A 16,203-nucleotide genomic window follows, 5' to 3' on the forward strand; every position below is an offset into this window, starting at 1 on the left:
CACTGTTGATCATGACAGCTTGCTAACCAGATTGCGCGATCAAATAGGAATGTCAGGCCCCGTTTTATCATGGTTCACTTCGTATTTGTCAGGTAGGAGTTTTTGTGTATCAGCTAACCAGATCCTGTCTGACTCAGCTGATTTGCGGTGTGGAGTACCTCAGGGTTCTGTGTTAGGTCCTTTATTGTTTTTATTGTATGTTCTTCCACTGGGAAAGATAATCAAGGACTTTGATGATGTTTCTTACTACATTTATGCTGATGACATTCAGCTGTACTGTTCTTTTAAGACTTCTGAGATCCATAAATTGGACTCCCTAATGAGCTGCCTAAAGCAAATTAAACAATGGTTGGGTGCTAATTCACTGCAGTTAAACTCAGACAAAACTGAGGTGCTGGTGATCGCCCCTGATGATGCCAGCCCATGTATTAAACAGTACCTGGGTGTTTTGAATGAGTCATCTAAATCCCACCTTAGAAACCTCGGTGTCATCTTTGACAAAGATATGTCCTTAGAACACCACTCTAAGCAGCTAACTAGGAACTGTTTCCATCAGCTAAGGAATATCTCTAAACTGAGAACTGTTGTTTCAAATAAGGACCTTGAATTGGTAATTCATGCATTTGTATCGTCTCGTTTGGACTACTGCAACAGCCTATTTACTTGTCTAAATAAAAAGGAATTGTCCCGTCTGCAGCACGTCCAAAATTCTGCAGCCAGGCTTCTGACTCGCACGAACAGATGGGCACATATTACGCCAATTTTAAAGTCTCTTCACTGGCTTCCAGTCTCCGTTCGTTTTGCTTTTAAAATCATGGTGCTGACTTTTAGACCCCTACATGGCCAGGCTCCTTCCTATATTAGAGACTTATTTTGTCCCTACACCTCCCCGTCTCGGAAGTTGAGGTCTTCGGACCAAAATCTTCTAATGATCCCTCGTACTCATTTATAAGTCCCGGGGTGACCGCTCCTTCCAGGCCTTTGCGCCGAGGCTATGGAATGACCTCCCGCCGTCCCTGCGTTCCCCCAACTCTATAGATGTTTTAAGAGTAACTTAAAACTCACACTGTTTTCTCAGGCTTTTAATAATTGACGTGCGAGGGCTTGTGTTATGCTTATTAGTGTCTTTCAGATCTTAATGTCTTTTGCTTTTATTTTAACGTATTTTATTTGTATTTTGGTTACTTGTTGTGTTTAATTTATTGTATTGATGTAAAGCACCTTGTGATGTTCATTGTCTGTGAAAGGTGCTATAGAAATAAACTTTACTTACTTACTTACTTACTTACTGTAATCATCAGGTAACGACACCATAAACCAGGGCCACACATCGCTATGTAACCAGTTTAAGATGGAGGAGACAAACTGGTTTACCTGCACTGTACTGAACTGGAGGAGGGGCCTGTTCACACAGGAAGAATAACACAGGTGGAGGTGAGTTCCAGCAACACTGAGGCAAACTGGATGAACAGGAATGAAACTTTGAGGAAGATGAACGTCCTCCTCTTTCCTCAGAAGTCGTCCTGAAGCTGATTGTGTGATAAGAAGCTTCTCTGGAGGTGAAGTGAAGTGTTGTCAGAGCTGCTGATGTCCTGAAGGACTTAAAGTCTCTCTTAGTCTGACAGGAAGATGAAGATGTTGCTGGTGATGGTCCTCCTCCTGCATGGTAAGATCATCTTCCTCTCATCATCCTCACTTCCTTCATCTTCCTCTCTGATGGTGAAAACGTCACATTTCTTCTTCTCGTGTGTGTGTGTGTGTGAAGCAGAAAGCAGCTTTGTGTTGGAGTGTGTGAAATGTTTCATGTAGAGAAACTGTGGAGAGCTGCCGCTGTTTCCCCTAGATCCTCCTTGTAGCTGAGGGAAACGTTTAGTCAGTGAGGACGGTTGCTGGAATTTACTTTGGAAAAATCCAGGAATTTCTTCTGGCTGGAATACTGATCTGCAGAGAATCCAGCTGATCCACAAACGTAACTACCAGATTCTACTAAATGATCTGTTAGTTCATGGCTTTCCCATCATTTCTCAGAGTTTGTTGGTCTGCTGCTGCTTCATGAAAATATTCCAGATGAGAGGAACCAGTCTTGGTGTGTTAGAGCCAACAGTCAGAATAAACAGAGAATCCAAAGCAAGGAAAGAGTCCACGTATCAGAACAGGTTAGAAATATGAACCAACATGCAGAGGAAATAAATGACATGCTGTACAGATTGTTGAGGAGAGTTCAGGTGTTCACAGGATGAAGTAGGATGAAGTTTCTCATAAGAAAAAGAAGGAAACTTTGAGAATTTCAGAGCTAGAACTCAGAATTAAATCCTTAGAGGACGCTTATCATGTCTCCCCAGAAGAACACACACTAAAGGCTATAAGAAAGCTAAAGTTGAACTTAATGAAATAATAGATAAAAGACCGCAATTCTTGGTACAAAGACTTCGCTTGGAGAACTTTGAGCATGGCAACAAATCTGGAAGGTTCCTGGCTAATCAGTTAAAAACAACAAGGAGAAAACAACCATCTCCTCTGTCAGAGATCCAGAAGGAAACATCAGCCACGGCCACTGACAAGACAATAACACTTCAAAGAATTCTATAAAACATTATATACATCACAACTAACTACAACAGATGACAATATTGATAAATTTCTTAGTAACATCAATCTTCCACAATTAAAACATGAAGATAAAATGGTCCTGGATTCCCCCCTTTCAACTCCATGAAGCTCTCCAGCATATGCCCAACAATAAAGCTCCATGTCCAGATGTTTACCCAGCAGAATTCTACAAAGAATTCTCGACAATGCTGGCACCCACTTTCTACAATATGATATTAGAAATAAAGGAAAAACAAAAAATACCTTCAAATATGAACCTAGCTAATATTACTCTATTAAAACCAGGTAAAGACCCGACACTTCCTTCCAGTTACCATCCAATTTCATTAATAAATGTAGATCTCAAAATAATTAGCAAAGCTTTGGCCAGAAGAATAGAAAAAATAACCCCTCTAATAATACATCCTGACCAAACAGGCTTTATTAAAGGTATACATTCCTCTACTAACATGCGTAGATTAATTAACATCATAGATTATTCTACTCTACATAACCTGGAATCCACAGTCATTTCTTTAGACGCAGAAAAAGCATTTGACCGAGTAAACTGGAAATTTTTATTTGTAACGTTAAACAAATTTGGGTTTGGGTCATCTTTCATAGATTGGATAAAAATATTATATAACAACCCAAATGCATGTGTGAAGACCAATGATCAAACTTCTCCAAGCTTCTGTTTGCAGAGAGGCACCAGACAGGGCTGCCCGCTTTCCTCCATCACTCTTTGCTATTTTTATTGAACCCCTAGCTGCTGCCATAAGACAAAATAAATAGATTAAAGGAATCCATGCCAAAAATATAGAACACAAGATAAGTCTTTATGCTGATGACGTATTACTTTTCCTCCAGAACTCACCTACCTCTCTCCCCCAGACAATCACACTTATTAACACATTCTCATCAATATCTGACTACTCTATTAACTGGTCTAAGACTATTATTATGCCCATCAGCTGTGACCTACAAAACATACCCAATACTACAATACAGTCTGGAAACATTAGATATCTAGGCATAAACATTTCCCCCAGGTTATCAGAACTAACAAAGCTAAATTATGTCCAGCTACTTAAAGCAATAGAGGATGATCTCTCACGGTGGAGGTGCTTACCCATATCACTCATGGGGAGGGTTGCCACAGTTAAAATGATGGTTCTATCTAAAGTAAACTACCTGTTTTTAATGATACCCACTAAACCATCCTCCAGCTGGTTTAAGTCACTGGACTGACATATATCAAAATTTTTATGGAAAAATAAGCCATCACGTATCAGTCTAAAAACTTTACAACAGACTAAAGATAGAGGCGGATTGGAGCTACCCAACTTTAATCATGTTTTCTTAGCTAACAAGCTGCAGTATATCTTCAAATGGCTTAAACCTAGCAGTCTGGATGAAACATGGTTAGATGTAGAGCAAGCATTATGTGAGGATGTGTTTATCTCTGACCTGCCATTCATCAGCTCAACCATCAAAACACATAAGTGTTTTAAAAGCATCAATATCAGTTCCTTTTTAGTGGCTTGGTGGGATTTTCTAAAAATAACCAAATCCTCACTTTTTCCATGTAAGTTTACACCCCCCTGGAACAACCCTGACATCCTGCAAAACATAAAGCTTATCAATGTTACTCAATGGAAAAATAAAGGAATAAAACAGAACATATAATAGAAAATGGAAACTTCTTGTCTTTTAATATTCTCACTTCACAATATGGAATCAGTAGCAAAACATTTTTAGAATATCACCAGCTTAAATCTATTATATGTAAAAAATATACCATTAATCAATTAAACTTACAGCTACCTATTAGGGTGGCAGAATTCATGAATTTCAATGTCCCAAAGCTATTATCAAAAACATATAGACTATTATCTAAACTAGAAGACTCAATCTGTCTTCCAACTTCAAAATGGGAAGGTGACTTATCCAGTAACTTTAATAAAGATAAATGGTCCCAAATATGTTTAAACACCTTTAAAATGACTAAGAATTCAAATATGCAACTAATACAATTCAAAATTCTGCATAGAACTCATTATACAGGACAAAGGATGTTCAGGATGGGTCTGTCACAATCAAAGATCTGCACATACTGCAATGAAAACACACCAGACAACTACCTCCATGCCTTGTGGTCCTGCACACCTGTCCGCAGGTTCTGGCTTCAGGTATGTGTGGACATGTCAACATGGTTTAAATGTAATATTCCTACAATCCCAGCACTATGTCTACTAGGTGACTTGGGTGACATTAATATGGCAATTAACTCTGCACACATGATTCGCACAGCATTATGCATTGCAAAGAAAATCATCCTTGTGAACTGGAAAAACAAAAATAATCTGTGTATTCAGCAGTTTAGGAATCTCTTAGTTGACCACATCAGTAGTGAGACAATGTCTGCCTCCTCAAAGAACTATTTAGCTGAATCTCATTCCTTCTGGTCCCCTGTGCTTAGTTCCATCACTTAGTGTAGGTGGAGGACTGTGACCTCGGTGCTATGGGGGTTTGAGAAATGGCCGGGAGTGACTGGTGGTTGCGGGTTCTTTGTGGTTGCCCGTGGTGCGGGACCGGGCTGCTCTGCGGTGGGGGTGGCTCTGGGTCTGGCCCCGTCGGGGGCTGTGGGGGCCAGCGGTTGGAGTCGCCTCGTGGCGGTGGGTAAGGCCACTGGTGGTGCCTGGGTTGATGGGTGTCGGTCCTGGGCCGGGCGGCCGAGCTATTCCGGGGCGGGCTGGGCGGGGGTTCTGGGCTCTGGTGCCCGGGGGTGGTCCTCCTCCCTCCAGGGTGGTGGGCTCCCTATGCGCCGGGGGTCTGGGCCTGCCCGGATGTGCTGCCGTGGTGTGGGTTGGTGCATGCCCTGGTGTCTGGTTGACGCTCTGGGACCCAGGGTATGGCCCGGGGGCAGGGGGGTGCAGGGGTTTGAAGGAGGGCTGAGTGGGATTTGGGGGATTATAGGGGGAGGTGCTGAGGTGTGAGACAGGGATACCTGTATGTTGTGTGTGTGTGTGTGTGTGTGTGTGTGTGTGTATGTACTTTGGATGATGTTTGTGTGGATGTGGGGGTATGTTTGTGTGCATGTGTATGCATGTGTTAGGATGAGTGGGGGTGTGTCTGGGGAGTGAGAGTGGGAGGGTTGGATGCTGTGTGTGTGGGTGGGGCTGAGAGGGCATATATGAGTTAGGATGAGCGGGAGTGTGCAAGGAAACAGGTGTGTGCATGTGTTTATGTGTGGTTGGGGCGGGGTTAAGTGCACTTGTGTTGGGGGGGCCTGGGGGTGGTGGGCCGTGGGTCTGCCGCTGTCCCCATCCTCTCATTCCCGGTTAGGGGTGTGGGAGGGTGGGTACTTTCTAGGGTTGGTGGCGGCTCACTGGCTGTGGTCCCTGAGTGGCCCTGTCGTGGGGGGCGGCCTCTCCTGGCCTGACTTGCCCTGGGGGGCCTCCTGGGGAGCGGGGGTGCCTAATGCCACTAAAGGCTCATCATCCAGAGGGAAGTTTGCTTCCCCCTGGACGTACATCCCCAGACCCCTCCTACTTCCCGCTCTCTCTGTCTCACACACACACACGCTCACGTAGGGAGTTGAGAGGCGTGGAGCCATGCGTGGTGGAACGGAGGAGACCATTCAGTGGTGTCCTTGGATGCACCCCGTGGCGACTCGCCTCTCAGTTTTAATTGCACCAAGACACCAAAACACAAGAAACACAACACACAAACAACACCTGGGGGGCATGGCATGCGGTGCATGTCGGGCGGGGCCACTTAGGTGGCCCGGCTCCCTGCTCATTGCGGTCATTGCCCCTCAATTTTAATTGCACACAACACACACTACCTAAACAGTCAGGAGCGGGGAGGGAGAGGATATTGGGGACCTCTCACATCCCTGTTCCCCCTGTGTGTGACCGTGGGCGGGCGGGGGGAGGTGGTTGCCCTGGGGTGGCTGCGCTGGTGGGCTGCTGGCTCTGTGGGTGTTGGGTCAAGGGGGGGGTGCTTGAGGCTCGCTGTCCTCTGGTTCCCCTGGGGTGTTCCCCACGGGGCATGGTTGGTGGGTTGTGTGTGGGCGTGACTGTGTGGTGGTGAGTGATAGTGGGTGCGGCGTGGGGTAGGGTGTGAGTGTGGGGTTATATAGGGTGCAGGTGGGGAGTGGGGGGAGGGGGCCGACAGCACCCTGGTTCCCGGGGTGTGCTGCTGGAACATTGGGGTGTGTGCTGGCCTGCGCCGGGTGGCTGTCTGGGGGGGCCTGGTCCTCCTAGGCATGTTGCGGGCCCTCTGCCTTTGGGGGGTGGGGCGGCTGCCTCTGGGCTCCTGGGGCCCTGGGCCCTTCGCTTGGACTGCCCTGGGTTGCCGTCAGACATTGCTTTTCAACTATACTTCATCAGAATTACTTAAAAAAATAAATTCATGAGACAGGCCTGGACAAAAATGATGGTACCACTTTAGAATAGTCCAGTGTTTTCCTCTTAGCCATTCTTCTGTGTTTTAGCTGTGTTTTGAGTCATTGTCCTGTTGCAAGACCTATGACCTGCGACTGAGACCAAGCTTTCTGACACTGGCCAGCACATTTCTCTCTAGAATCCCTTGATTGTCTTGAGATTTCATTGTACCTGCACAGATTCAAGACACCCTGTGCCAGATGCAGCAAAGCAGCCCCAGAACATAACAGAGCCTCCTCCATGTTCCACAGTAGGGACGGTGTTCTTTTCTTCATATGCTTCATTTTTCCGTCTGTAAACATAGAGCTGATGTTCCATTTTTGTCTCATCTGTCCATAGGACATTCTCCCAGAAGCTTTGTGGCTTGTCAACATGTAGTTTGGCTTTTTTTCATGATTTGTTTTCAACCATGGTGTCCTCCTTGGTCGTCTCCCATTAAGTCCACTTTGTCTCAAACAAGGACGGATGGTGCGATCTGACACTGATGCTCCTTGAGCTTGAAGTTCACCTTTAATCTCTTTAGAAGTGTTTCTGGGCTCTTTTGTTACCGTTCGTATTATCCGTCTCTTTGATTTGTCATCAATTTCCCTCCTGTGGCCACGTCCAGGGAGGTTGGCTACAGTCCCATGGATCTTAAATTTCTGAATAATATGTGCAACTGTAGCCACAGGAACATCAAGCTGCTTGGAGATGGTCTTATAGCCTTTACCTTTAACATGCTTGTCTATAATTTTCTTTCTAACCTCCTGAGACAACTCTTTCCTTTGCTTCCTCTGGTCCATGTTGAATGTGGTACACACCATGTCACCAAACAGCACAGTGATTACCTGTAGCCTATATATTGGCCCACTGACTGATTACAAGATTGTAGACACCTGTGATGCTAATTAGTAGACACACCTTGTATTAACATGTCCCTTTGGTCACATTATTTTCAATCTTTTCTAGGGGTACCATCAATTTTGTCCAGGCCTGTTTCATGAGTTTATTTTTTTAAATAATTCTGTTGAAACATGGTTGAAAAGTAATGTCTGACTTTCATTGGTTAAATTTCATAGAATTTTATTTATTATTACTTTTGTCAGATTCAAGTTATTTCTGTGAGTTTTTCTTTCATTAATCAAAGGGTACCAACAATTTTGTCCACGTGTGTATGTCGTTCTGTATAATCTATTCTATTCTATTCTACAGTCATTTAGCAGACGCTTTTATCCAAAGCGACTTACATTTGAGAGTAAGAACAACACAGGCATGAATTCAAACAAGATGGGACGTCATAATTAAGTGATAGTCAGACTGCTTTGAGTCCAGTTGGACCCAGGTGCTGTCATGTAGTGCTAGAGGCAGTGCATATAATTTTTTTTTTTTTTTTTTTTTTTTTTTTAAGTCATTTTGTTTAAATACAAGATCACGATTTCATCACACAATATCTCGGGCATAAGTGCACACAGCTTCTTCAGTACTTGGTTGAGCCAAAGAGCTGGACAAATCTTTCTAACTCATTTAGTTAAGCTAAGTGTGGAAAAGCTCGTTAAACAACTGAGTCTTTAGCTTGCTCTTAAAAGTAGATAAGGACTCTGCGGAGTTTGATGGAGTTTGGTAGATCGTTCCACCACCGAGGAACAACAGAGGAGAAGAGTCTAGCTACTGATTTTGTGCCACGTTGTGGAGGGAGCACTAGGCGTCTTTCACTGATTAAGGAGTGGAGGTAGACAGGAGCCGTTTGGGTTATTGTTTTGTAAGCCAGAAGCAGAGCTTTGAATTTGATGCATTCTGCAACTGGAAGCCAGTGAAGAGCAATTAGCAGCGGAGTGACATGAGCTCTTTTGGGCTGGTTGAAGACCAGACGTGCTGCTGCGTTCTGTATCATCTACAGAGGTTTAACTGAGCATGCAGGAAGGCCAGCCAGTAAGGAGTTGCAGTATTCAATGCGTGAAATGACCAGAGCCTTTACCAGGAGCTGGGTCGTGTGTTCAGTCAGGTAGGGTCTGATCCTCCTGATGTTGTAGAGAGCAAATTGGCAAGACCGGGAAACCGAGGCAACATGGTCTTTAAAGGTCAGCTGGTTGTCTACCATGACACCAAGATTCCTGGTAAAAGACGTAGGCACAAGTGTGATTGAGTCAAGCTGCACTCTTATCTGTGGCGGTAAAGAAGGATTGGCTGGAAAGACAATAAGCTCAGTCTTGGACAGATTTAGCTGAAGGTGGCTATCCTTCATCCATGCGGAGATATCAGCAAGGCATGCTGATATTCGCATTGAGACGGTTGTGTCGTCAGGTGGGAAAGAAAGGAAAAGCTGAGTGTCATCTGCATAGCAGTGGTAGGTGAAACCATGAGAGCTAATGACTGCACCGAGTGAGGAGGTGTATAGTGAAAAGAGAAGAGGGCCAAGCACTGAGCCCTGATGCACCCCTGTTGTCAGCCCATGTGATCTGGACATTCATCATTCTCTACTGTGTTCTAGATCATAATGCAGAATTCATCCAGCATCATCTCACCAACCATCTACACATGATCACATGGTGAGAACATCTGTCATAAAACCACCAGATGTTGACAGATGAAGATAAACAGCTGATATTGATGAAGAAACTGATAAAACTGATGATCTGGCTAAAAATGCAAAGGTCTCATTTGTGCCCCTCTTCTCCTGGCCAGTACCCCTACCTGACCCCCCTTCAAAGTTTTTCTAGACAGTTTTTTAGCTGTAATCTACATTTGTGTTATTGAATGTATGATTTACAAAGTTTAATTGATTTGCTTTCATGACATAACTTTAATAGCTAGCACTAAACCAGAGTGAGCCTGACCAGCAGGGTTTTGCTGGGGGAAAGATTATTATAGGCCATTTTCCCTCTATAGTTTTGAAAATAGCTTCGAGCATCGAACACCATCTTTAGTGTCCAGTTTGAAATTTTACTATCATGACAACCCGATTCAGACCTGTCAGTCAAACATCCCTTCAAAGTGGACGTGTCCATCAGAAAACATGTCAAAGACAAACATGAGAAGATCTCAGAAGGTTTGTTGATGTTAGCTGGTTCCTCACTCTGTGGCCCAGAGAACTGAAGTCATATGACCAGATATTAGGGGACAACAGGAGGACGGGGAGTGTCTCCATTTTTATTGGACGTTTCACCCTCTGATGGAGCTGCTGACATGGAGCTTTTTCACAGGGTAACAGATGCTTCTTCTTCTTCTTCTTCTGTGGTGGATTCCCAGCAGTCAGTCCTGCTGTGGTGTTGTTTCTGACATCAGCACATGTGGACGATATGATGTCTTCAGGTCCATCATCTGCTGCATTGATTTGTCTCAGCTGAGGACAGACGAGGAATGAGACATGAAAGCTGCTGAGACTGTTCCTCTCTGTCTGTCCTCACAATGTCCTCTCTGTCTGTCTGTCCTCTCAGCGTCCTCTCTGTCTGTCCTCTCGGTGTCCTCTCTGTCTGTCTGTCCTCTCAGTGTCCTCTCTGTCTGTCCCCTCAGTGTCCTCTCTGTCTGTCCTCTTAGCGTCCTTTCTGACTGTCTGTCCTTTCAGTGTCCTCTCTGTCTTTCTGTCCTCTCAGTGTCCTCTCTCAGACAGTAAGACATCAGGAATCTGGTCTGTAGGACACTATCTGGTCCAGTTTCCAGTGTTTCTCTTCATTCTTCCTGACTTCTGAGCTGCTGCCTGTCGGCCAACTTAACACCATCAACTTCATTAAATGAATCGCTGTAAATGAATGTGAGACAAACCCACAGCTGATCTGTCTTTCTGTTTGTGTCCTCACAGTTTCCCAGCATGCCCTGCCTGGCGTGGTGGAGGTGAATGAGGGGGCGGAGTCGGTCCTTCTTCCCTGTGAGTTGCATGGTATTCCAACTAAAGAAAACTTAAGAGTCGTGTGGACTTGCAGCGATCTCAGTCCCAGATTTGTCCACCAGAGAGGAGAAGAAGGTGATCTGGAAGAACAGAACCAGCGTTACAGAGGACGGACATCAATGAAACCTGATGCTTTAGACTCTTTAGACTTCAGTCTCACTCTGAGAAAACCACATCTGTCTGACAGCAGCAACTACACCTGCTCCATCACTGACGGAGTAAATGTACGGAGAGTAACGGATGTTGAGCTGAAGGTGAAAGGTGAGCAGCAAACACCTGCTGTAGATACAGGTCAGAGGTCAACCTGAAGGGAAGAACAGAGTGAAGGAACAACCTGATGAGTCCTTTATTAGAAGAGTAGAAGAAGAAGAGAACAGAACTTTATGTTCATGCTGCAGAACAGTGAGAAGCAGCTTGTGGGTAGAAGATGTTCCTGATTCTGTTCTGGTTTTGTCCTGAGTGCTCTGTAGAGTTCTCCAGAAGGCAGGACGGAGACCAGGGTGTGTCCAGGGTGTGTCAGGTCCTTAATAATACAGCTGGCTTTCTGCTGGAGTCCACCAGTGTAGATGTCTCTGAGGGGGACATGTGGTCTCAGTCTCCACTCTGGTCCTCTCACCACCTGCTGGAGGTCTTTACTGTCCTCTGCTGAGCTGGTGTGGATCAAAATCAACAGGGACCAGCTTTGATGTGAGAGAGGACGAGTCTTTTAAAAACATCTGGTGGTGACGGGGTGAGAGCGACTGGACAGGAATCATTCAGACAGTTTGATGGAGGCTGACTTAAGGCAGGTGGGGACCACAGACTGCTGTAGCAAGAGGTTGGAGATGGTTGTAAAACCTCTGCTGGATCATCTGCTCATGACTCCAGTATCCGTCCAGTAAGTCCATCTAGAGCAGCTGGACAGGCTGGTTCTGACCTGATACTGCTGGTGGACTGGTTCTTCTCAGGAAGACCAGGATCAGTGTGAGCCTCTCTGTTGTGATACTTGAAGTGAATGAAAAAGTGGTTCAGAGGGTCCGGTAGGGTGCAGTCCATGGAGTCCTTCTCCAGGCTCTGGTGGGTCTTTATAAACCTGCAGATCCCCGACTTGAAGGCAGCATCTTGAGTTGCCTTCAAGTCCACATTCTCACTGTTGGCTCCTGGTTCAGGAAGACTTCAACAGTTTTAGTTGTGGTCAGACGTTGATGGAGGAGAGTCCAGCTGATGTGTGAGCGTCCAGGTCTGTCCCCTCTGCAGATGTCCCCCAGTCTGTAAAACTGAAACGGTTTTTACTAAAGGTCTCTGTCTACCGATGAGGGTTCATAGGCAGGGATCAGGGACAGAGATAGGTGGTCTGAGAGTCCCAGATGTGGTGGAGAGGTTCCTTCATCGGCATCTTGGAGGTTTGTGTAGAACTGGTCTAGATATTAGCAAACCACTGCATGTTTGTGGTTCACTTCATGTATTCAGGAGAGTCCAGTAACTAAAATGGTGTAAAATTATTTAGTTTTCTTTCTGTTCCTGATAAAAAATGAAAAAGCTGTGACTAAATAACATTCTTCTGTCTTCTCAGACCTTCAGGAGGAGGTGAAGGTGACTGAGGGGGCGGAGTCTGTCATCCTGCCCTGCAGAACAACACCTGACCTGCCCAAAGACGTCACTGTGGAGTGGACTCGCTCTGATCCAGATTTAATGATGGTTCATGTCTATCCAAGCACAAGTAAGGAGTTTATGAAGCAGAGCAAGTTTTACAGAGACCGTACAGAGATGTACGAAGACCTGCTGAGATCTGGAGACGTCAGTCTGACCCTGAAACACCCCACAGACAGAGACACGGGAAGCTACATCTGCACGGTCTACAGAGACAAAGACATCCTGAGACAGAAAGTAGTTCTGATACACGTCAAAGGTCAGTGATGTAGATACAAGTCAGAGATGTAGATACAGGTCAGAGATGTAGATACAGGTCAGAGATGTAGATACAGGTCAGAGGTCATAACTTTTCCTTTTTTCCACAGAACCATTTCCATCCTGGGCCACAGCTGTTCTGGTTCTCCTGGTTCTGGTTCTTATTGTCTCTGCTGGTGTTTTATATCATTTTAGGTTCTGTTTCATGTCAGGTGAGTCTAAAAAACTACACTACCCATAATGCTGATGGTCAACATGAGTCTTCTTGTGTTTTTTTTTTTTTTTGTTTCCAGATGGAAAGTTTATATTTATAACACGTACATCATGCTGCAAAACATAATCATAGATGATCAGTAACAAGAACATAGAAACAAAAACAAAACGGTCCACTGTGGGTTAAACTTAAGTTTATCTGCCAGACGCACGTTTCCAAGTATTCCAAAGCACTTCTGAGTCAGCAGCGATACGTTTATTCTTTCCATGCATAGTTCCAATAAACAAATCCAACTAATGAATAAACGATATTCTAACTGAAACAAACTTATTATAAATTATGTGATACGCGGTCAACAGAAAATGTGACCACCACTGAGCTCACCCCACCTCCTCATCCATTCATCCTAAACACGGTGAGTTGGTACCTTTCAAACTTCATGACACACATGCCCACAGCAACACACCCACCACCCAGATGCCGATGCTGCGTGTCACCTGTGCCACCTCATAAATATGCAAACATACTAATATGGCTCCTACACAACATGTTAAAAAAGCAAAAATAAACACTACATACAGATAATTCACAAGGAGGTTCAAACAATGATATATTTATAAAGTTTACACAGATGTAGGTTTTATTAAGCTTTATTTTACCACATTTCAACTTGTTGAAGTACATTAAAATAAGAACTCAGTTCAGACTTTTTAAAAAGAGAAAAAGAGAAAAGTTTCTTCAAGAATTTCATTTTATGTTTGTAAAACTTTGCCAAAATAATCAGTAAGTTGATGATATGATTCATTGTTAGTGGAGTTAGAATTTCTAAATATAAATATCAGGTCAGACTCATTTAGAGAGAAATTCTTCTCCAGATGTTTCTTGAGATCAAACTGAAAGTCAGACCAGAAATTAGACACGTCCACAAAATAAGTGTTTTACAGTTTCAGAGTCATTTTGGTAAAAACTGCACTTTTTACTTAAACCGTGTTTTTATTTATAAATGAGACAGTTAACAGGAGAATATTTATGTGTAATTCTGAAGAGCCGTTCTTTCATCTTGTTGGGCAGTATGAATTTATAGGGAGGAGCAGATCTAGCGTTCCAGGTTCTACCATCTAGTGATGCTTCTAGCCATCTGTATCCAGCAGCTTGTTTTAGTAGAAAGCAGTTTTCTCATGAAAGCGCTGTTAACCTTCTTATCAAAGATGGAAACTCCGTCCACTTTAACACTGTGGTTAGTTCTACTGAAGGAAACGTGTATATTTGGTGGCACCGTGATGGAGCCGTGGTACCGGATGGGAGGGCGTTAATAACAGTGTTATATTCTCCTGGAGGAACGGGAACACTGGATTTGCTCTTAAACTCATCGTATGAATATAACTGAGCATCGTTATCACAGAGCTGCCTCACTAGCAGGATGCTGCTGTCAAAGCAGTGTGTGTAGAACAGACTTATCTGTGTGTGTGCTGCAGGCGATGTTCCACAGAAAGAACCTGTGTGGAGAACAGCTGTGTTTAGAAAGAAGAACCAACACAAGAGAAGTCGTCTATGGAAACTTGACTTGATAGGAAGTTTTCCAGCAGCATACGGGCGTATTGATAGGAACTTCAGACCAGCTAGTTTTTAAATAAAACATTTGGGAAGATGTTCCACGTACTATCAGGGTTTTTAAGAATTTCTTTAACCAGTTTACTTTGATTGTAACATTAAGAGCATGAAGTCTAAACGATGAGCCTCCCTCTGAGAGAGACAAGCACAGAACAGCTTCTACCGTTTTCTGAGGCTTGTTTTCCACATAAAGTCAAATAAGAGTTTGTTTAAATGGTTCATGTTTTCCTTGGTTACCTCCACAGGAGAAAATACATCAGAGGTTCTAGAGAGACCTTCAGCTTTACTTAATAGCTCTCGTCCATAAAGAGAGAGCTGATTTTTTTATTGGTTCAGATTTTCCTTCATTGTTTATCATCTTTGGAGATTGTAATGCTGAAGTATTTGACTATTATTTTAACTGGAATAGCACCGATATGAGTGTGTAAAATGTCTTTAACAGGGAGAATGTCACACTTATTCAGATTTCCATTCAAAGCAGACGCTTCAGAGAAGTTTCCAACAACAGAGAGGACAAAGGGGACTAAAGAAAAGAGAAGCTTCTTCATCCAGCTGGATGTTTTCATTTGTTTCTCATTAAATGTGAAGCCTTTAAAGGAATGCTGAGTGATTAGTAGGTGGAGAATTTCACCCACAATAAGGAAAAGATGAGGAGAGATGGGGCATCCCTGGTGAAGACCTCTTCTTCCTTCAGACCTGGTGATGTTCCCTGATGGAGCTGGAGTTTTATTATACAAGGTTTTTATTGTTTTTAAGAAGAAATGATGGAATTTGAAGAATCTGAGGGAGTCAAAGACAAAGTTATGAGATGCAGCATCAAAGGCTTTTTGAAGATCTAAGACTAGAATTAAAGGGGAACATCAATTAGATCTTTCTAGTTCATCAAGTGGATGACAGGCGGATGTTGTTAGAAACATGGCGACCGTTCATGAAGCCGCTTTGTGATTGGTGGCTTCATTTAGGCCGAACTTTAAACCTTTTGCTAAACCAGAAGCAATAATTTTACAATCATTGTTTAAAGAGTGATTGGCCTCCAGTTATCACGGAGGAAAATCTCTTTATTTGCTTCTGGAATGAGAGCGAGTCCTTGTTGCCATGATGGCGGCCGTTCTTCTTTGTCAGCAGCTTCATTACAGAAGCTGGAGAAATATCTCCATTTCTCTGTCACACCTTTTATAAACTCAGAGGCTAAGCCCTCAGACCAGACTGGAATGGCCTCCTAGAAGGATTTTAGCCAAAGGGAGTTTCTGTATGAGAGCTGTGGTCGTTTCCTCTCATTCTTCCAGCATTAATGAGTGAGATGTGGAAGAGTTATAACCGTAGACATTTCCCAGTATAAACTCTTGGTCAGATATTTCAATAGTTACAATCAGCCAACGGCCATCTGAGTCTTTTAGATTCTTCTATTTGTCTCTGAGGAGGGCGACCCCAGCTGAGTGGTCTGGGCCATGTGACCACCAGGTGTCACTGCCCCTCTGAGTTTTCCACAACTTCATGTCATCTGCACAAGAACGACTTCTTCTAAGCCTGGATTGCTTTAACAGAACACATCATGAACGGATCCTGAGGGAAAGTTTTTAAAGATTTTT

The 16,203-nt window shown here is 43.9% G+C and overlaps 1 protein-coding gene across 4 annotated transcripts in view; it reads left to right on the forward strand.

Moving 5' to 3' along the window:
- Window positions 1-1,301: 1,301 nt before the first annotated feature.
- LOC121640440 (butyrophilin-like protein 2) overlaps window positions 1,302-16,203 on the forward strand; it is a 65,330-nt gene continuing 50,428 nt past the window's right edge. For 2 of the 4 annotated variants that reach the window (XM_041986192.1, XM_041986195.1), the window contains exons 1-5: window positions 1,302-1,434; window positions 1,516-1,666; window positions 10,816-11,163; window positions 12,455-12,790; window positions 12,900-13,001. In XM_041986192.1, coding sequence (XP_041842126.1) covers window positions 1,630-1,666; window positions 10,816-11,163; window positions 12,455-12,790; window positions 12,900-13,001 — 823 coding nt within the window. In that variant the 5' untranslated portion in view covers window positions 1,302-1,434; window positions 1,516-1,629. The remainder of the gene's footprint in view (window positions 1,435-1,515; window positions 1,667-10,815; window positions 11,164-12,454; window positions 12,791-12,899; window positions 13,002-16,203) is intronic. The other 2 variants (XM_041986193.1, XM_041986194.1) reach the window with 2 other exon arrangements.

The sequence above is a fragment of the Melanotaenia boesemani genome, chromosome 5, assembly GCF_017639745.1.
Source record: "Melanotaenia boesemani isolate fMelBoe1 chromosome 5, fMelBoe1.pri, whole genome shotgun sequence".
NCBI classification, from domain to species: Eukaryota; Metazoa; Chordata; class Actinopteri; order Atheriniformes; family Melanotaeniidae; genus Melanotaenia; species Melanotaenia boesemani.